At 32.7% G+C, this 22,640-nt stretch overlaps 2 protein-coding genes across 2 annotated transcripts in view; both read right to left on the bottom strand.

Annotated features, from left to right (window-relative positions):
• LOC127702715 (DNA-directed RNA polymerase II subunit RPB1-like) overlaps window positions 1–22,640 on the bottom strand; it is a 519,640-nt gene that overhangs the window by 443,256 nt on the left and 53,744 nt on the right. The gene's annotated exons all lie outside the window — the stretch shown is intronic.
• Window positions 431–16,424, bottom strand: LOC127702721 (stomatin-like protein 1). The gene is made up of 10 exons (XM_052207027.1): window positions 16,391–16,424; window positions 10,628–10,911; window positions 8,740–8,843; window positions 8,006–8,072; window positions 7,300–7,382; window positions 6,166–6,369; window positions 5,548–5,603; window positions 4,931–5,037; window positions 3,901–4,137; window positions 431–3,213 (listed from the first exon to the last, which is right to left on the bottom strand). Exons 2-10 carry the CDS (start codon window positions 10,821–10,823, stop codon window positions 2,978–2,980), a joined length of 1,290 nt encoding a protein of 429 aa, XP_052062987.1. The 5' UTR covers window positions 10,824–10,911; window positions 16,391–16,424; the 3' UTR covers window positions 431–2,977.

Below are 22,640 nucleotides of genomic sequence, written 5' to 3'. Positions count from 1 at the left end.
GTAGATCATTCAAATAGTCTTGACCTATTTATTAGTACAAAAGAACCGCCAGTAGTCATTGGATATTGTAGATCATTGTGGTAGTCTTGACCTATTTATTTATAGAAAAAAACAGCCAGTAGTCATTGGATACTGTAGATCATTCAGGTAGTCTTGACCTATATATTTGTACTAAAAAAACAGCCAGTTGTCATCTTCACATAACACACACATATACGAATATCAATTATATGCTTACGAGACATGTTGGAATGTTAAACTAATTACTGTATGTGAAAATCAAGACTTGCATAAAAAATATCACAGTAGTAGAGACAGTGGTGTCATTTTTCCTCAGAGCTTTCAGCTCTTTGATTAGTAGAAAATATTTCAAATGCAACAACCACATGGGACTTCTTAATGACAAATGCCTGTAATTTGAACACTGAAATACAATGAAAAATAAATTTTATTTATTAAAAAATAAAAAAATAAAAAACATTAAATAACTTAAAAAAGACTAAAAACATCCTACAAGATAATAAAAAGGGATTTGCCTGCAAGAAAAAGACAAGTTGATCTGACAGTCCAAAAGTGTTTGAAACAGAGAAAATCAATCACTTAAAATAGGCTTTTATTTAGACAGACAACAGTTTTTTGGGTTTATTTTTATATGGCACAGTAAAACAACATTATTGTTTCAACAAAAATTGTATAAATAAAAAAAAAAAAATGAGAACTACATAATGAAACAATCCTAAAAATTGAGAAAGTTCAATAAATTAGTATTTTATCATCAACTATTCAACATTGTTTTAAGCTAGATTTTTTTTAAGAAATAGTACAGATGACAGGTGTGCTTGGGGTATGAAATAGTCCGTCTTTTCAGTCAGTTTGAAAGAGCCGAAAAAATATGTTTTGTGTGTTTAAGATAAGAGCCAGGAAATTAATTTAACAATGATTTATGAACAGAATAGTTTGCATTGCTTAGACAGATAATGTATAATATTTCATGAACTCTTAACTTTTTCATAATTGAATGAGCTGCAGTGACCAATATTGGCATTTCAGAGTGGGAAAATGCATCATTTGTGGTGTTTAACTTTTTCAGAAAGTTTTATAACATCAATCAGGGCAATTATTTTGAAATTGTGATGTTGTTAAATATGTAGTAACAGAACAGGAAAGAAGGCTCCAAAGAGCCTGAATCACTCACCTGTTAAAAAATTAAAACAATTGGTAATAACAGGAATATTTGTTAAAAAATTATCATTTCTACCTATCTATTATAATTTTTTGAGATCATAGGCAAAACCTAGAAAATAAGAAAGAAAAATCCGCCTTTAAGGGCAATTACTCCTATAATGAGATTTTTCAAGATAATAGGGGAAAAACTCATAAATTTGTCAAAATTCATCTTTAATTTAAGGGCAATAACGTTAACTAGTATAATGAGTATTTTATAATTTTGGTGGAAATATGAAGATCTTGACATTGTTAGCATTTTTGTCCATGTCAGATTTTTTTTCAAAAAGTAAGACAATAAATGCATTAGTTATAAACTGAGGGGGGGGGGGGGAGGTTACAAAATAATAAGAAATGTTGGAAATGGTAACAGCTAACATCCTTCAAAAAGATGTAAAGAAAGATAAGAAATATTAACATTGCATACAGTAAATTACTTTCAAAACTACATACAGACCAAAATATATATATATCACAATGCAATATTAAACCACAAACAAATATAAATTGTGCAAAACAATCCATTAACAATAGAAATTTATTTGTATACAGTACAATTTATAGAACTACAGTTTAAAGTACCGGTACATAACGATCACATAAGATTCATGGTTTTATTTTGAAACTTGAACAAATGTCAACTAGTGCATCTGGAGACCATGTGGAATAATGAGGCAAATGGCCATATCAAGCTCAAACATAGGTACACTATTAAAGTAATTAACAGAAAGTTTATATACTGTTATTAATTATCTATAATCACAAAAATATCATTTCATAACATATATCAGCCCAAAATCTGCAAAAACATTCCCAAAAACATTAAATATTGGAAATATATAAAATAAAAATATTATAAACTTCAAGTTTAACCAGACAATAGTCTGTCAGGTATTAGTGTTGGAATATAATTGAATATTGTCCTTACTTTAGACATTCAAACTTATTGCATTACAGGAGAACATCAATAACTACCAAAACTACCTTATCTTGATATTTACACATTTTGAACATTTGTAAAAGGTATGAGTAATTAATTAATAAGACATTTTGCCACAAGATGTCTTATACACAGAGATGTGAGTCAAATATCTGCTTGCATAAGACTAATAATATATAGTTTTATCCAAAACTGTATATAAACATGGCCTTTTAGGTAAAAAATATTTCAATTATTAATTGTTGATGATGAAACAGGGAAATAACAAAATATAGAGTCATCCTACTCTTCTTTTTTTTTTTCTTAATAAATCAAATTATTTTTGAAAGGTTAGAAAAATTTTACTATTTTTGGAAGAAAGTAAGTAGAATGGAGCTCATAAATGTACTATGGCTCCAAATTTGGAAGTATTTTAAAGTAGTTTGAGAATTTCTAATAGGATTTAGTTGATTTCATACCTGCCACATATATTCTATTTGTAGTAACAGTGGCCTTGTAGGACATACTCTTAAAGCAGAACCCTTCAGATGAGGTTACAATTGGCCGAATGGTTTGTAAAATGATATTTTAAGTTTGTTTATTACAGACAATTGATGAAAGAAAACCAATGCCAAGTGATGGTATTAGTTCACAATAGATACTTTGGTTCAGACAAGTTATACAACTCTTATTATTTTCTGGTATAGAAATCAGGATCGAACTCAATCCTCACACAAATGGTTTGCCCTCATTATATATTGAACCAAGTGTCTGAGGTTCATCATTGCTATGTTGATTGTCATGGTATCACAGATAAACAATATCTCCCCGTCATTAAACTATAAAAGTATCTTTTCTATCTTCTTTTACTTTTTTCATCACAGTTTTGATAACATCTCCTAACTGTGTTGCAGCAGAAAGATCTCCTGCCACTTTGAGACGGCCACTCATGTATGCCTGCAATGGTTTTAATTGTCCAATGAACATGCTCTGCATATCTGGTACTGTTAATGTTAGAGTAGTGTCTGGTTCCCCGTTAGGTGGAAGACCTTCTCCAGCATCTCCTTCACCTACATAAAAAAAATTGAAGAAAATATCAGTTCGTCCCATTTCTTGCTATATTTAAATAAGTATTGTAGATTCAGAAATGTTTGTAATGTTTTTGTTATTAGGAAAATGTGACAGTATAGATGTTGCAAAAATGTTAACCTGCAACTTAATTTTGATGGCACTATCTTAATACAGTAATTCATGAAATGGCAATAATTTATCTCACATGTGTGCACATTTAATATTTAGCAATAGCAATCATAAATGCATGCAAAAATCTTCTGAAGTTACATTACATTTTGACAAAAGTAAAGAGTATTTGTCTTAAATAGGAATCCATAACTAAAAACGTAAACAAAATTTAGATTTTTCTTTGAATCTGACACATTCGGTTAATCTACATAAGTTTTTCTTTATAAGAATTTTAAATATATACAAGTAAACCAAAATTTCAAATCAACTTACTAGTTAAAGGTAAAAATACATATAACAATTACGATTGACAAATACCTCAATTAATTATAGTTTTCTAAACAACAATTTTTGGCATAAGGAGATTTGACAGTATTTTCAAAAATAACTAAATAAAACTGTATTGATCTATAAAATTGTTTTTCTCTTCACATATACAATTTACAAAAGCTTGTTTGATGCTGACTTGACATTTGTCATTTTTGTGATATTCTTAAAAAAAAAAATAATCTCACCATTTTTCAAATCTAAATAAAAGACACCACCATCCTGGCCACTGAGCTGGAACATATATACAGAGCCTACACTTCTGACCATAGATTCTGATAGCACGGTTTTGATGAGTCCTATAAATTCTCTGGGGGTGGGGATATTGTGGAGTAAAGCATCATCAACCCCAGCTGCCCCACTGTCAGGAAGTACTGTCACAGCCTCTGGAATTATGGGTAATGGCCCATTTGTTGCATCTCCACCTGCAGGGATAATTTAGAGTGAAATGATTCCATCTAGACAACAAAGCGCTATGGAAGCATGTAGTCCAGTGGTTGTTGTTTGTTGCCCTCTCGTCATATTGTTTCTTTTTTTTGCTTTATATTATTAGCTGAAAACACGGCGTTGGTTTCCTCTTTTGAATTGTTTCACATTTTGGTATCCTAGGACCTTTAACAGTTTACTAAATGGTATGGGTTTTGCTCATTGTTGATGGCCATGACCTGTCGTTGTTTACATCCTAGTCCTATGGTCGATAGTTTTCTTATTTGTAATCAAACCACATCTCCTTATATTTATATCAATAGAATTGAAAATGGAAACGGGGAATGTGTCAAAGAGACAACAACCTGACCAAAGAGCAAGGCCATCAATGGGTCTTCAATGCACTGAGAAAATCCCGCACCTGGAGTCGGGCTTCAGCTAGCAAAAACACACTTAATACGCAGTATTTGTTCTTACTCTTTTATCATTAGTGTTTAGCTGTCTCATTGGCCATTATACCAATACAAACAGACAAGGTAAATAATCTAGCTATGTTCATAATAATGTTTCATTAAAAAAATTAATCACTTTGATTTCATAATGATCAAAGCACATTTGGACATTTTATAGACACCTGTCTATTGTTGAAGACTATATGTTGACCTATAGATCTCTTTCATTAGGTTTTTGATTCATTGATGTATTCTGGTACCTATTTACTCAAATTAAAAAAAAAAACATTTCTATGGTACTGTATATTATTTTGAAGTATAAAAGGAACCTAAAACTTACTGGCTGAAGCCTGAAGAAATGCTGAGGCTAGCTGTTGGAAAGTTTGTGGAAGACCAGCAGGCATTCCTGAATTGTTTTCTGGCCTCTTTAATACTTTAATAGGTGATCTGGAAATAAAATTCAAAACATGATTTTTTGTTTCTTGATAAACATGCATGACTAGAAAGATAACAAAGAAACCGAAGAAGGCCAAAATGTCTAAGAAATGGTTTATTTACTACAATTATAACAAAATGATATTATTTGTAAGCTTAGCATAAATGATATGTCACATCTCCAAAGGAGAAAGAATTGCAAGGAAAATTTTTGGACACATGAATTAGAAAATCTAATAAATAATCTATGTTCATTTGTTTAAAAAATATAATTAGTCTGTCAGATGTCAATAGTAAAATATTTGAATTTGGTCTTATAATGTTTTCTTTTCTATCATACATGTAAGATCTTTCCATGAACATTTCACTATGAGCAAAGACCTGTTCAAAATAAATGTTTTGTCAAAGATGTTGATATTAGTCAAATATTGTTTTGGTTATGCCACCACAGATATTCAATTTTACTAATTTTGCAATAAAACATACAATCTTATTTTATGTATAACTTTGACAAACACTTACATTCTGACCTCATGAATAACAACTCCCCAGTTTTTACAAGTTTTATTGCTTCCTTCCTAAGATAAAAAAATATAAAGTTAAGGTTATTGATTCTAAGATGTAGTTCATATCTATTAAAAAAACGACATGAATTCCTTAAACTTTAAAATACTATGACTTACCATTTAATTTATATGATTGTTGAAAATATTACATCTCATCATTTTGAAAATTTGAATTTTTTTTTCCCCCCAATAATTATCTGCTGTTCAAATTATAAAAAAAAATCTTTGTTAATGAAATAGCATATTTATGTATTCTGGTCATACAAAATTTTAACTTTCAAATATTTACATGGTTTGGGTTTATAATAACCAATAAAAAGGTTTTGTTTTTTAAAATCAGCTGATTTAGACAACTTCAGTGGCTAGTAATTTAAATTGTCTCCCTTATTTCAGTATCAATCTATGGCATATTTAAATTATCTCCCTTGTCACAATATTTCATTATGTCATTTTTTGGCTCTTTTATGTTATTGAAAATAAAAATGAAATTTATACAGTCTTTTCAAATTTGTTATCTAGTGCTGAAAAATGAAAATATAACCAGTTTCACAATAAAAAAAAATAATAAACTTACCAAAATTTCACCAGTAATACCTAATTTATCAGTTTCAATGTCATGCAGTGTTTTCTGAACAAAATTATTTTTCAGTGACGATTGAACAAGTATCCTGAGTGAATGATTCATGTCTTGTATACCAGTAATGTATCTCTCCACTGATGTTATCTTGTAATAAATATCTGCTCCAACTTCTATTAGTCCTCTGTCATGGGTTATTAGCTGTAAAATAAAAGTATGGGCTCAATCAATTTGACATGTTCCCAGGCACTTCAAAAAAATATGAGAGCAATCTATTGAAATTATTCATAACTTTGGATTTGTATTTATATGGAGAGAAGAGAGAAGTGCAGCGAAAGCTATATTTTTATATAGCCTAGGTGGTCGAGTGGTCTAGGGCACTGGACATGGTGCAGGCGGTGTTGCCAAAATGTCACAGAAGCAAAGGATTGAATCTTGCTGACGGAAGAATGAAAATTTGCTAACGCAAATTTGAAGATCTAACATTTTTGGGCTAAATTTGAGACAAATTATATATATTTATATATATATATGAATTAATGTTCTTTATGCATACTTAGTCAATGAATAGATAAAAAAAACTTAAATAATTTCTGTGATTTTTGACATCTGCTAGAACAAATTTAAGATTTGATTGATTGTTGCTTGTTTAATGTCCAGTGGTAATTATTTCATGCATATTCAGGAAACCTTACAAATAAATTCATACAACAGATAGGTTCTGCTTGGTAGGCCAACAGCAAAAGAAGTGGGAAATATGGACTGCCACTAGAAATAAGGGTAAGTTGGGTAGTAGGCAGAAATTTAACCCTGTACCAGGACAACTACAGACCCTTAACGAGTTATTGCAATCAAGGTTTTAAGTGCAGAGGGTGGCACTCACTCTACACAAGAAAAAGCAATTAACTTTCTTATTCTAAATTAACGTGGCTGCAAATTTATAAATCCCCCTTTCAGATTTGAGGCTACTGTATTCCAAAACAACTGTACAAAATGGTGGGAAATTAATTGATGTCTAATTCAAATGTAGTCATACTCATGTGGCTGGACATTCAAAGTTCTTTTATGAAGACTGACTTATTTCCTTTTGTCCATACATTTGTACATGGTTTAACTATAGTCAGAACTTACATGCTGTGGTGGAACATTAAAGGCTTTGATGCGTAAATCTACTCTTTCTATTTTGTCTACACATGGTAAAATAAACACTATACCTAAAACGAAAAAAAACAGTTACTTAATATTACTTATCTGTGGATTCACCTTTTATTTATGGGATACCAATTTTCATGGATTGAATGGATATAGGTAAACCTTGATTTCAAACGCCAAATGTACACAGGAATAATTGCAACATATGTTTTTCATATGTTTTATATATCATATGAAAAACATATGAATTTCATGTTTTTCATATGTTTTGTGCATGAGGGGTTCTCAACATACGTTTTGATACAATATCAAGGAAAAATACAATTTTCGGCAATCCATAAAAATCATAAAATTTGAATAAATGAATCCAAAGTACTTGTTATTTTATCTGTGTTCTTCAACAGCAAATAATATGTTATTATAATCTTAATCTAACCAGTTTTTTTAGGAGTTTCAAAATATGTAAATCCTTGTAAAAAGTTTTACATTTCATGTAACAGCTGTCAGGTATGAAATTGCCATTTAAAAAAAAATTAAAATAAAGCCTGTCTTTTGATTCCAGTTAAATACTGTAATGTCATGTTTGGAAATAAATTGGAACAGCAAACATCATAGAGTACGGGTTACAATAAATGTCCCAAAATTTTCAATTGATACTAATATCATTGTTTTCTATAATTCATACCTTGTTGTTTCACAGGACGCATCCTTCCAAGTCTAAAAATAACAATTCTTTCATAATGTGATACTTTCTGAAAAAAAATATATATTTAAGGAAAACCATTTACCGATTTGGAAAATAAAAGTAGTCAGATTAATGATCTTCTACAGTTTTATTCAAACTATTAAAAAATTAGTATGCAGTTTCTGTACCAAAACATGAATCAGCATTATCCTTAAGGACTAATTTATAGGTCAACTACATGTACCTACATTCCAAAATCAAATAAAATCAATAATCCCTGATTCTTGTCTTTTTTCAAATTAAATTTTCTAACACAAGAAGTCAAATATGCAACCAGTTAAAGTATTTTTCACTTTTCAAGCATTATAACTAAATTTAAGGACTATTACAAATATTAATGTGCCTTTCCCAAGTCAGGAGCCTGTAGTTCAGTGGTTGTCATTGGTTCATGTCTGTCATATTTGTTTTTTTTGTAAATGGTTTTGTTATAAGATAGTTTTCTCAATTGAATTGTTTCACATTTTTTTTGTTGGGCCTTTTATAGCTGACTATACGGTATGGGTTTTTCTCTTTGTTAACGGCTGTACTGTTGCCTATTGTTGCTTACATTCACTTCATTTGAACATTGATGGATAGTTGTCTCATTGGCAATCATACCACATCTCTATTTTTATACAATATTGGTCTTTCACAAAACTAATTAAACTGGAGAATAATTTATGAGTAGGACTTACCTTGATACAAAACCATAATGACACAGGACAGGTTAATATGACAAGGATTATCGCCAGGCCAGTTAATATCCAATGACATGTCTGAGAAAAACAACTTGGTTTTACTGTAAATAACAAAACAAATCTGCTTAACTGATGTTCATTTAATATAACTCTACATTACTGAAATTATCAAAACAAATATGCTATACTGAAATTAATAAAAGTAAATCTGATTTACAGAAATTAACAAAACAAATTTGTGAACTCATACGAATAACTTTGCATTACTGTAAACAACTAACTTACTGAAAATAAAACATGCTCTACGTTATTGAAATTAGTCAACAAACAATCTGCTTTACTGAAATCAACAAGCAAATAAATCTAACATTTTGTTTAACAAGATTGTGAAATGTGGGGAAATTTAGTTGAGTGATTTCTAAATTGTCTGACAATTTCAGGAGTTAGGGGAAATTACACTTAGGGCTGTTCCATTAAAACATACATGGTACCCAGGGAAGACACTGTAAAAATGGGGTAACCACCTATAGAGGCAAATTAGAATTTCTCTTACATTTCCACTATGCAAAAACATAGATGACACCCACCCATAGTTGAGATTTGGAAGTGCCTTCCCTGGGTCCCATTATGTTTTTATGGAACAGCCCTGAGTGATCTCCAAATGGTCTTATAATTTCAGGGGTTAGGGGAAATTACATTGAGTGATATGCAGATCGTCTGACAATTCAAGGGGTAAGGGGAAATTCCACGGAGTGATATCCAAATAGTCTGACTTTTTCAGGGGTTAGAGGAAATTTCACTGAGTGATATCCTAATAGTCTGACTTTTCAGGGGTTAGAGGAAATTTCACTGAGTGATATCCTAATAGTCTGACTTTTCAGGGGTTAGAGGAAATTTCACTGAGTGATATCCTAATAGTCTGACTTTTTCAGGGGTTAGAGAAAATTTCACTGAGTGATATCCTAATAGTCTGACTTTTTCAGGGGTTAGAGAAAACTTCACTGAGTGATATCCTAATAGTCTGACTTTTCAGGGTTTAGAGGAAATTCCACTGGTTATATCTAAATTGTCTGTTAGTTTCAGGGGTAACAGGAAATTCCAATGCAGGCTTACTAAATAGTCTGACAATTTCAGGGGTTAGAGGAAATTACATTGAATGACATACAAACTGTCGGGCAATTTCAGGAGTAAGGAGAAATAAAAAAGATGTTACAATTTTATTATTTTACAGTAGGCCAAAATAGTGAAAGTCTTGACAATTCATATAAAATTCTTAAAACTAAAAAAGTCCAAATGATATGGTCAACTACACAATATGATAAAAATCCTACAAAGTATGAAAGTTTTTGTACATATTTTTACAGAGGAGTAGCCTTTCCAAGGTGTGATTATGCTTCAATAGGCAAAAATTGACACTTCATTTCAACTTGAAAAATTGTCAAATCAAAATGGAAGTAAATCTTTAGTCTTGTCAACTACACAGTCATGATTAAAAACAATTCTACAGAAAACGAAAGCTTTAAGGAAAAAATTTCAATGGATTAGCATACACCGAATGTCTTTATGCTACTATTGGCTAAAGCCTATAACTCCATCAAAAATGTAAATTAAAATTCTTTATAGTATAATCAAGTGCACATCATCATGGCCATCAATCTTACCTGGTATGAAATCTATCTGGAAACAGATTTAATAGGGACTTCAGATGAAGACTATAACTATGCCCTCTACCATGGTTTGTTGACCAAATGTTTTATGAATATATAGAGTGAATATAAACAATTAAATGTGTTTTAGATATGTATGATTGCCTTACAAACACTGCTGACTCAGCTGAGACATAATTACTGAATACTGATACTTGTATTCTTTAAACTATTTGTACCTTTTACATATCTAATATCAGTTTTATTTTGTGGTGTCCAATCTTTATAGGTAAATGCTGATTTATATTCTCCTGTTGGTGCCAGACCATAGTTGTCAGACATTTGATTATTACTGTAAGAAAACGCAGATCCAAAATCAAGTTTAACTTCTTCCAAAGGATCAGAACTCGGTAGACGACTATACTTTGCATTCATTGTCAGTGATATTTTCAATAGTGTTTTACTAAATGTATATTAGAATAAAGTGTTAACAAATCCTTAAATCCTCCATGACTTAATTAATCTGAAAATAAAATAAAAATATGTATTAGTTATTTATAAAAATTACACAGGTGAAAAATGTGGCATATATGTATGAATACATAAAATTGAGAATGGAAATGGGGAATGTGTCAAAGAGACAACAACCCGACCAAAGTGCAGAAAACATATGAAGGCCACCAATGGGTCTTCAATACAGCGAGAAAATCCCGCACCCGGAGGCAGGATTCAGCTGGCCCCTGAACAATAAGTACTAGTTCAATGAAAATGGGCATCACACTAAACTCAAAAACATATAAATGAACATGTTAATATTCTAGTTTTTTAGCTTAACAAAAAATTAAATGTTAAGTAAAAGATTTGAAAAATTTAAAGGTTACACACAATACGCACAGATAAATCGGCTCTTTCTGCTAGCTCTCAAAAGTCAATGAAAATGTATGTCAGGACTAAGAGAGACAACTAAAAAAATGGATCCCTAATTACAGGGTTAATAGACTATTCTAAAGGATTTCTGGATTTGGAAAGGTTGCTAATTATATAAACAAACAATGTTGATCCCTTTATGAAAATATTTTCTTCCTACATACATGTATTAGATATCAATAGATTTTATCATTTACGACACATAAACAACAAAAAGACAACTAGAGGTAAACATACTGTCTTCAATAATCATTTCAATAGATTTACCCATGTATACAATAAGTCAAAATTTATTTTGTAAATTTCAGTATACATGTATAAGATTTGTCGTTAATTTCAGTATACATGTATAAGATTTGTTGTTAATTTCAGTATAACTTGATTTGTTGTTAATTTCAATATACAAAGTTGTTGTTGATTTCAGTATAGAAGGTTTGTTTGTTAATTTCAGTATAGCAGATGTTTTGTTAATTTCATTACAGCAGGTTTGTTTGTGACTTTTGTATATCAGATTTATTGCTTATTTCAGTATAGCAGATTTGTTGTTAATTTCAAAGTTGTTGTTGAAGTCAGTTTTGCAGGTTTGTTTGGTGAAAATAAAGATCAGGTAACAGGTATCAAAGTATGGTCTTCAACACGGAGCCTTGGCTCACACCGAACAGCAGGCTAGCTACATGTATAATGTTTAGATATGACACAAAAAAATAACTACTGTCCAGGGGTTAAAAAATCCACTAGCCCTACGCCCAGGACTAGACTTTTTCACTTCGGGCAATTAAAACTTGTAACCGAATATGCCCGACGGACTAGTAACAAACAATTCTTGGCATTTCCAAAATAGTAAGTGGAAAATCCCCTTGCCCAAATAACCCCACAACTGACGTTTTTTAGACTCTTGTGACCCTATTTATGGTCAAAAGATAATATATTAACTTTATTGAAAAGTCCAGAGAACTCCGAAAATAATGTTGACCTGTAAAAAAAAATCATAGATGAATGATAGGTTCACCACCGAAATGGAGAAACTTGAATTTAGTGCTCCTTAAAAGGAGGAACTTACATAAAAAACAAACCAATTCCAAAATCTTTCCCTTACACATGACAGACATTTCGTCTGCAACCACTGCTGAAGTAATTGACCTAAAATACAAACTTGTGCATTTTATTTTTCTCTGGAAATGTGTTTGAGATTAAGATAAATGTATGTTTTATCAATCTAGACTGTTGTCATTGATTTCTTCTGCAAGATATAGTAATAAAGTGTTGTTTGGAATTGCGTCCATATGTGGCTCACTTGACCAATAAAACGAGGTCTCGCAAATCTTACTAAAGTATCCTAACGTGAATAGAAAATTATGTGGGATATGATGCAAAACGGAAAGCCTTCATACATCTTAAATTCTATGGTATAAACAATTCAAGAAAAGTAGTCTACATAAAAAAAATATTAATCACAGTTTAAAAATCGTTCATAATTGTGTCCAGTGAGGCTAGTAAAATCCTGCTACCAATAAGTCCTGGGCTAGTGAGTTGTAACAATTTTTTTTAACCCCTGCTGTCCTAACTCAGGGCAGACACCTGGTCAATTGATGTGGATAAACAAGTTTTTCAATATCCTCTCTATTTCAATCTTTATCGTTGGACTAACAAAGATACATGATACATGTACATGTACATGCAAATGCTTCTATGTTGATCCAGCCCCAAGTCGTTCCAAGTCGATCCCGGTCCCAATTTCAAAAAATATTTACAAGGGATAAAAATTATACAGATTTGACATGTAGTTCATAAATATTAATAAATTTTAAGAACATGATGAAAAATAGCAAAGGTAGACGAAATAAAAAATTGTGCCTTTGATGCATATCAAAATATACCGGTATAATTTCCATTAGAATGGTTAGAGGAGACATTTATTGGAATATTGTTTATAATATTTTAAATATTTATATTAAGATTTCATATTGAAATATATTATTTTATAATGTAAAATATGTATATTAAAATCATTTTATCACCTTTAATGTGTAGGGATGATTATGCAGTGTATACTGTATAGCCTTTATGTTGATTAAGATATTAGTTCTATATCAAGAATATTGGCTATGCATAATTATAATAAAATCGTATAATACAGAAGTTGGTGCAATCATTATTATAATCAAAATCAATCAGCAATTTTTCAAATGACTTTGATCTAAATAATCTTTTCAACTGGTGTAATAACATTGGTTACAGTTGGTTAATGCACACAAACTTTTGTCTTTAAAAGTTAAAATAAACTGTTGACAGAGATATGTCTCACCTGTTGGCAGAAATTTCATAAAAAGACAATCGGATTGCCAGCAACACTGCTAATTAATTCAAAATTGCAGGACCATGACCTAGGTGACATGGACTTGAAATAGTAGTCAAACTGATACATGTATGTACTGATAGTAATGCCACTTTATAGAAAATATGATTGATCTATCACAAGTAGCTCCTATCAAACTGACTTAAGCAGAAAACTTTACATTGAAAATTGCTAATCAATTCAAAGTCACTCACTCACTGGACCATGAGCTAGGGGGGAAGAGCCTCAAAATTGTAGTCAAAATGATATTTAATGATAGTATTGCAACTTTCTACAAAATGTCATTGATCTATCACAAGTAGTTCCTATCAAACTTAATTAAGCAGAAAATTCAGTATTAAAAATTGTTGCCGCCGCCGATGATGACGACATCCCCGGCAATGCCCATCTGTCAAAGCAACACCTATCATATGTCTCACAGTCACAGGCGAGACAAAAACTACTCAAATTCAGAAATATTGTTTGATTTTTCCTTTTCTTAAAAAGTTAGCTACCTGTTGCCATTGATCATCATTACTGTTTCCAAATAAATATGGCACTGGCTATGATTACCCGCAAAAAATTAAAAATAAGAAATAATTATTGTTACTTCTGAGAATAATTGTCAAAACGTATTTCAGGATAGGGACCCGACTTCATATGGAAATTGCAGGTAACAAAAATATAATTTTTATTGTTACCTGCAGTTAATTGTTAACCGAAAAAATATATTTAGACAGGCGCTGATCTAAAAATGTTTGAATTGCCAGCATTCTGTGAAATAAATTTAAAAAATGAAATTATGGTGTAAAAACCATTAACATAACCAAAATTTCAGATGTATTGTCCAATATGACGTCCACTTTTGCCAAACGGGTTCGATTAAAACAACTCACTATAGACAACTATCTAAATTCATGCACTTTCCGGTAAATGTCGCAATGCTTCTGCCATTACATCACAGTAAGAACAGATTGTTTGATGACTTCGTTTACACCGATTGACCTCGGGTTAGCCATGTTAACCAGTGTAATTTATTCATTCATTAACACAACTCGAGATTGGTGTATTCAGAATGGAACTATTTAGTGTGCAGTATAGACGTACATAGATATGGATCTATAGATAACAACTGGTGTTAGAGTGGTACCAGCTATAAAATGTGTTGGCATCAAAATGCCACCTAAGGATACATACTGGATGTGCAGGAAGTGCCACCAAAATAAATATCTAAAAGAATTTTAAATATGCATAAATGTGCTTTCAAATTATCATTGCTATGTTCAATAAATAATTTTCTATTGACTCTATTCATATAAATTTGTTCAAATATGTTAAACAAAAGACAGTACAAAAATGCCTGATGCTACATATGTACATGTACACACAAAAAAGGACATAATTTGCAAATGTAAAGATTTTACAGGTAACAATACAAAAAATGATATTATTGTTACCTGCAATTTCCGTATGAAATTGGGTCCCTGTCCGGAGACACAATTCCGCAATTAGTCTCGAAGTAACAATAGTTATTTCTTAGTGTTACTTTTTGTGGGTAATCATAGCCAGTGCCAATAAATAATCCTCAGATCAGCAAAATTTACACAACTTTTTCATGAGCAAATTTCCACTTACAGTTCATTTGGACCCTTTTGCTAAAATGGCTGCGTTTTCACATCAAAATTTACTCTGAGTACAGACACACCTGTGCATCTGGAAAAGTTTTAATGCATACATGTAGCATGCTTTAGGTAAATAAAAATCAAATGTATTTAATGTTTTAGAAAATTAAAAACTTAACTGGATTTTGCTGTGCACTTTTTTTCGTCCTCTCAGAAGATTATAAAATTAACAAACAGTTGACTCTCAAACATGTCAAATGATATGGTCCACTCAGTGACACGGTTTAAATTTCCAATTATTGTCCCTGTCAATCAATACAGTTCACTTTAATATTTACCTGTGGGGAAGTTCTCAAACCTCTTTCCCCAACTTTTATTTTTGGCACCTATTGTAGGAATGAAAAAAAGTGTACTGCAACATCCAGTTAAGTTTTTAATTTTCTTAAACATAAAATGCATTTGAATTTTATTTATCTAGGGCATGCTATGCCTTAAAACTTTTCCAGATATCCAGGTTTGTCTGTACTCAGAGTAAATTTTGAGGTGAAAACACAGCCATTTTAGCCAAAGGGTCCACGTGAAACTTAACCTGAATCAAATACTTCACAAAACTCTCTGACTTAAGTTTCATATCACATATTTATTATTTTGGTATGTGGCCGGGTCCACCTCAGGGCGGACGACTTGGGGCCAGATTGGTTTGAGAACGGATTGACCTGATACCCAACAACATACAATAACAAATTATTCAGTACAGCTCCTACATGTCCTAGCTCTATGAAAACTTGAAAATTATTAAATACATGTAGATAACATTAAACACAAGAAAAAAGGATAAGAAGAATATCATACCATATAAAGCATGTTCGCAGTTACTGAAATAAAGCTCAAAGAACCATCCCTGTTTGGGTCAAAATGTGTTTACCGTTACTGGCGTTAGACTAACAGTAACAAAATATGCGTTTTTACATCTGTGGGCTTTCCTCCTTTAGAAAAATAGGGATGGGAACTTCTGTGTATGTGAAATAGTTGACTTAATATTATTGTATACCCTTCTTAAGAAAATTGTGCATGCTAAATGTCTGCTTGAATAAAATTTAAGCAAAATTTCGACATACCCTGTTGAAATTACAAACCGGAAGTTTGGAAGTGATTGTAATGTCGAACGCGATTTCGGTTTGCAATGACGGATATGTAAGACTATTTTTACATCGGATGTGACCTTGAGAGGTCATACCGGTGTTATGTTGTCGTAGAAATTTCCTTGCGCTTGTGACTGATAACCGACGTATTTCGTATAATTTTCGCGGAAATTATCGAGTGCAAAATAACATTCCTTATCGCTTGTTATATATTAATTTCATCGATAAATATTCATGAAAATAATTTTTAAGAACATAGATAAATGCAAGGATTTGTATAGTGATCACTATACAAATCCTTGATAAATGATATGAAAATGTTTTGTCGTGAGAAATATATATATCAATAACAAATCATGAATACCGAAAATTTGTGTTACAGCTCTTTTCATAATGCTAGAAAGACAAAGGTTTGTTTGGCTTGCTTGCTTTGTTTGTATCAATGTTTGCCCAAGCATTGTAATTAAGATTGACATCTGGAAACAACATATAATGTAATTTATTATTAAAAAGGCGGATTTAAACTTGTATACATTATATTTAAATTTGATTGGACATTATCAAATAATCAAATTTACCTATACACAGGTTTAACTCCGCCTACTTATATTGTTTGCAGATGTCAATCTTAATTACAATGCTTGAGCAAACATTCATTATACAAACAAAGCAAGCAAGTCAAACAAACCTTTGTCTTGCTAGCATTATGAAAAGAGCTGTAAAGCATGCGGAAGAATATCTCGAGAACGTTTTGCAACAAAAGCGGGAAAATATGAATGCCTACTCAAATCCAATCTATTAGAAAAACGAATTATTACAGAAGAGTGTCCACCATGCACTTGCACTGTATAGTATTATCCCCCTCAAATTCTTTTAGTATTCTATCTAATACATCTCTCCAGAGTCCACTTCCATCTGACTGTATCAAACCTATCCACTCATCAACACCAGACAGAAAGAAGCAGGATAAAAGACTAAAAAGCGTACCTATCAAGATGCTTACAGTAAATTTTCAGTCCATCAAATCAAAGCAATGATTAGTTAAGAACTTGGTTGAAAGCACTAAACCAGATATTGTCCTAGGAACAGAAACCTGGATGGATTCTTCTGTAAAAGATAACCAGATTTTTCCACCAAATTACAACATCTACAGAAATGACCGCAACTTGACATGAAAGGAGGCGGGGTGCTAATAGCAATAAATCATGACCATCTAAGCACACCTGTACCCGAGCTACAAACAAATTGCGAGATTGTTTGGGCTAAAATCAGCTTAGCTGGTTAGAAAGACTTGTATCTTGCATCCTACTATAACCCCAAAACATCAAATGAAGAAAGCCTTGAAGAACTTGGGCGAAGTCTTGAAAGAGTAAATGCTACAAAAAATGCCTTCATAGTAGTTGGTGGCGACTTCAATCTCCCAGGCTGTAACTGGATAACAAGAACCCTGAAACCAGAGTCAACATGTCAGAAAAACCACTACAATTTTGGCGACATTCTTGACGACAATGGACTTGTTCAACTAGCGGAGGAACCAACAAGAGGCCCTAACACGCTAGACCTGGTGATTACAAACAATCCAACACGCTTCACACGCACCAAAGTGATACCTGGGGTTTCAGACCACGACATCGTCTTCAGCGAAATAGACACCAAGCCCTTATCTAGGAAACAAAAACCTCGGAACATCCCCTTATACATAAAGCAAACTTGGGAAACCATCGAAGAGGAAATGATCCAAACACATGAAAAGATCAAAAATCTAGCTGAACAATAACCAGTGTTCCTCTGCTGAGCTTCCATTTTCCATGGAAGCTCAGCAGAGGAACACTGGTTATTGTTCAAAACCAAGCTCAACTAAAGTGTAACAAACAATATCCCGCACAAGATAGCAAAACAGAAAGATAACCTCCCTTGGCTGACACCAAATGTACGTAAATTGATACGCCGCCGTGACAGATTATACAAAAGAAAGAAAAAGTCAGCGGATCCTCATATTACATCAAAATTCAAAGAAGTAAAGCAAAAAGTACAGAAAGAACTACGTCGTGCATATTGGAAATACATCGAACATATAGTAACAACTAAAGAAGAAACCCAACAACACAGCAATATGAAACGATTCTGGACATTGCATATTTTGGCGTTAATATTGATTCACTTATAGGGTCTTTGCATCGGCACTAAACACATTTATTTAAAAACCAGTTGTTGGCATGACACGGGTTATGTTCTTCTCATATATGTTATGATGGTATGATACTAAACCCCTAAAGGGAAGGATTGTGCCTGATATTCATATGATGAAGACATAATCTTTCAATCAGTTTAATTGAAGTCTGGAGCTGGCATGTCAGTTAACTGCTAGTAGTCTGTTGTTATTTATGTATTATTGTCATTTTGTTTATTTTCTTTGGTTACATCTTCTGACATCAGACTCGGACTTCTCTTGAACTGAATTTTAATGTGCGTATTGTTATGCGTTTACTTTTCTACATTGGCTAGAGGTATAGGGGGAGGGTTGAGATCTCATAAACATGTTTAACCCCGCCGCATTTTTGCGCCTGTCCCAAGTCAGGAGCCTCTAGCCTTTGTCAGTCTTGTATTATTTTTAATTTTAGTTTCTTGTGTACAATTTGGAGTTTAGTATGGCGTTCATTATCACTGAACTAGTATATATATTTGTTTAGGGGCCAGCTGAAGGACGCCTCCGGGTGCGGGAATTTCTCGCTGCATTGAAGACCTGTTGGTGACCTTCTGCTGTTGTCTGTTCTATGGTCGGGTTGTTGTCTCTTTGACACATTCCCCATTTCCATTCTCAATTTTAATTTTTATATATTAAACATATAAAGACTGATAGCAGCGGCGTGGCACCACTACTTAGTGATGGAGTACTACACTCCCATCCTGTAGACCAAACAACTATCCTGAATAAACAGTTTCAATCTGCATTCTCTTCAAAGGAAATATATAGTCCAGATGAATTCAAATCTCGTTGTAATATGCCAGGTCAATACCCTTCTGCTGAAGATTTATCATCACAGAAAATGGAGTGCTGAAAGTTCTAACAAAAATAAATCCAAATAAAGCATCAGGACAAGACAATCTAAAACCAAGAATACTCAAAGAACTTGCAATCGAGATAACCCCAATTCTAACTATCATCTTTACAACATCACTAAAATTTGGGAAAGTACCATCTGACTGGAAGAACGCTCACGTAAGCCCAGTCTTCAAGAAAGGAGAGAGATACAAGGCAGAGAATTATCGACCAATATCTGACATGCATCGCCGGTAAACTCATGGAACACATAATAACTAGTTATATTTTGAAACATGCAGATCTCCACAACATTCTATATCCATTACAACACGGATTTCGTAGCAAAAGATCATGCGAAACCCAGTTGATTGAATTTGTGGATGACATCACCAACAACATGAGCGCAGGAAAGCAAACAGATGTACTCATTATGGACTTTTCGAAAGCCTTTGATAAGGTCAGTCACAGTCTCCTGATGCATAAACTGGAACACTATGGTATCCAAGGAAATGTCAACAAGTGGATCGCTAGCTTTCTGTCTAATCGAACCCAAGCAGTAGTCGTGGATGGAGAAAGTTCATCTCATATTGATGTAGAGTCAGGAGTACCCCAAGGCTCAGTACTTGGGTTCTCACTATTCCTGTTCTACATTTAATTTAACGACATGCCCGATGGAATTAAATCTACAGTCCGACTATTTGCAGATGATACAATAGCTTACCTTACGATATCATCAGACAAAGATTCGCATGACTTACAACTAGATCTGGACAAACTTGGAATATGGAAATCAAAATGGAAAATGTCATTCCACCCTGACAAATGCAATGTACTCATCATCAGCAGGAAAAACAACACAATTGGAACTTCATACAGCCTACATGATCATGTTCTTGAGTCAGTCAGCAGTGCAAAATACTTAGGCTGCACATTTACATCCGAACTCAGATGGAATGATCACGTAAATAACATATGTAATAAGGCAAATCGAACAATTGGTTTTCTAAAAAGAAATTTAAATATAGGATCAACTACAGTGAAGGAGAATGCCTACAAAACATTGGTACGTCCAATTGTAGAATATGCCAGTCCAGTATGGGATCCATACCTTAAGATAGAGACTGACAGACTTGAGATGGTACAAAGAAGAGGAGCTCGCTACGTATCTAACAAACATCATAACTACTCCAGCGTTAACATGATGCTACAACATCTCAAATGGACATCCCTAGAACAAAGAAGGAAAGAAGCGAGACTCACAATGCTATACAAAATAGAAAACAACAAAGTGGCCATGTCAAAGGAAGGTCGTCTAATACCACCGAAAAGACTGACACGAAACATGCATGATAAATCCTTCCAAGTACCATCAGCATCCTGTGATTACCGCAAACACTAATTCTTCCCAAGAACCATCCGGGATTGGAACGCTCTTCCTCCTGTGGTCGTATCAGCACCGTCAGTCGAGGCCTTTAAAGCCTCGATGACAAAACTGAATTAAAATTTTAAAATTTTGGGGGGAGGAGGTGGTCTAATATGCGCACCAAACCATGGCAGTATAATCAGTTCGTTGATCGTGGCCATTATCTGGCAGAAGCAGAAGCACTGCACTATCATTAGAATAGCAGAATAGAATGATATATAAATGGACGAAAATTTGCATGTAGAGTTATTAAGATGATCTGCTATATATATATATAAAACTATTATACAAATATTAATATAATATATAACAACAAACCAGAGCATACTGTGATAACAAATGATTATATCACTACAATACAACAATTATTACGGTGAGGTTGAATTCCCTGTCATTTATTCATCATCAACACAGGAACTTGTCTCAAAAAAAAATATATCTATGTACTTTAACCTAACTTTCAGGTATAGATATATGATTTTTTTTCTGAGACAAGTGCTTGTGACCATCCACCAGAACTTGCTGTCAACTCTGTCTCTGCAAAAACTAAGCCCATTTATCAGTAAAATATTGGGGGAAAAATCTTCATGCAATTGTTATCATTGAAATAGCTGACTTTTTGGCTTCATATAAAAGATCATAAAACTCAAGTCGCTTTGCTATAGTTCAGGACATTTATTAATCAGTAAGGGAGCTACCATTTGATTTTTATTGGGGGGGGGGTTAGGATGAAATTTTAAAAAAAAAGGCAGGATAGGAGTTTTGAGTAAAAAAAAAGGCAGGATGAGCAACTTTGCAAAAAAAATAGGCAGGACGACAATTTATGTAAAAAAAGTCAGGATAAACTAATAAAAAAAAGGCAGGACCGAATAGAGTGAAAAGTAAAAAGGCAGGACAGAGATTACAACTAAAAAATAAAACAGGACAGCATTTTTCATCCCCCCCCATAAAAATCAAATGGTAGCTCCCTAACGTAAATCACCCTGTAATAACAATGATAAAGTTATAAGAATTTTACAGAACCATTAACATGATTAAATAGTAGATAGTAGTACACATAATAAGTACGATATTCGTTCGTTCCCTGAATATGATCAATACGTACGTCAATAATTATCAATGTATGCATGGAACGCCGAACGTTTCAATGTACTCAACATTTGGAAAAGACAATGATTTTTTGTAGTTTTATTTCACATTTACATAATTATACATCTTTATTTTACAATTTTAATATACACAAAATAAAGAGGCTGTCACATGGTTTTATCATGAAGAATCTTCTGTTCAACTTCTTTTGGTCTTCAATGCGCTTCTATTTACATCTTACCAAGCCAGACTTGATTTGATTTTACCCTTCTGGAGCTTCTGTCAAAGTTGCATTACAATTCTCTGAAGGTTTGACAGAGTATTGGAGCTATTCTCCTAATGCTTGTAGTTTAAAGGTTTGGTTGGCTTGCTTTGTTTGTTTGTATAAATGTTTGCTCAAGCATTGTAATTAAGATTGAATTTGACATCTGCAAGCAATAGATAGGCGGGCTTCAGCTTGTATACATTATACTCTGCATTATACTTAACATCAAATAACTTTTAAGTACAATGTACACATGCTGAAGCCCCGCCTATATATTGATGGCAGATGTCAATCGTAATTACAATGCTTGAGCAAACATTTATACAAACACAGCAAGCAAGCCAACCAAACCTTTTAACTACAAGCATTAGGAAAATAGCTCTAATGTCTAAGAAATTAGATCCGA

This window comes from Mytilus californianus, unplaced genomic scaffold (genome assembly GCF_021869535.1).
Source record: "Mytilus californianus isolate M0D057914Y unplaced genomic scaffold, xbMytCali1.0.p SCAF_5, whole genome shotgun sequence".
In the NCBI taxonomy this organism is placed as follows: domain Eukaryota; kingdom Metazoa; phylum Mollusca; class Bivalvia; order Mytilida; family Mytilidae; genus Mytilus; species Mytilus californianus.
Note: the sequence above shows the minus strand (reverse complement) of the source record. Positions and strands in the feature narration are given on the sequence as shown.

What these genes read in the sequence shown, in the direction of transcription:
- LOC127702721 (XM_052207027.1), bottom strand. Translation starts at nt 10,823, where the DNA reads ATGAATGCAAAGTATAGTCGTCTACCGAGTTCTGATCCTTTGGAAGAA. An exon ending in CATTATGGTTTTGTATCAAG is followed by an intron (nt 8,073 to 8,739) that starts GTAAGTCCTACT and finishes ATTTTTTTTCAG; the next exon opens with AAAGTATCACATTATGAAAG. An exon ending in TTATTTAGATTTGAAAAATG is followed by an intron (nt 3,214 to 3,900) that starts GTGAGATTATTT and finishes TTTTTTATGTAG; the next exon opens with GTGAAGGAGATGCTGGAGAA.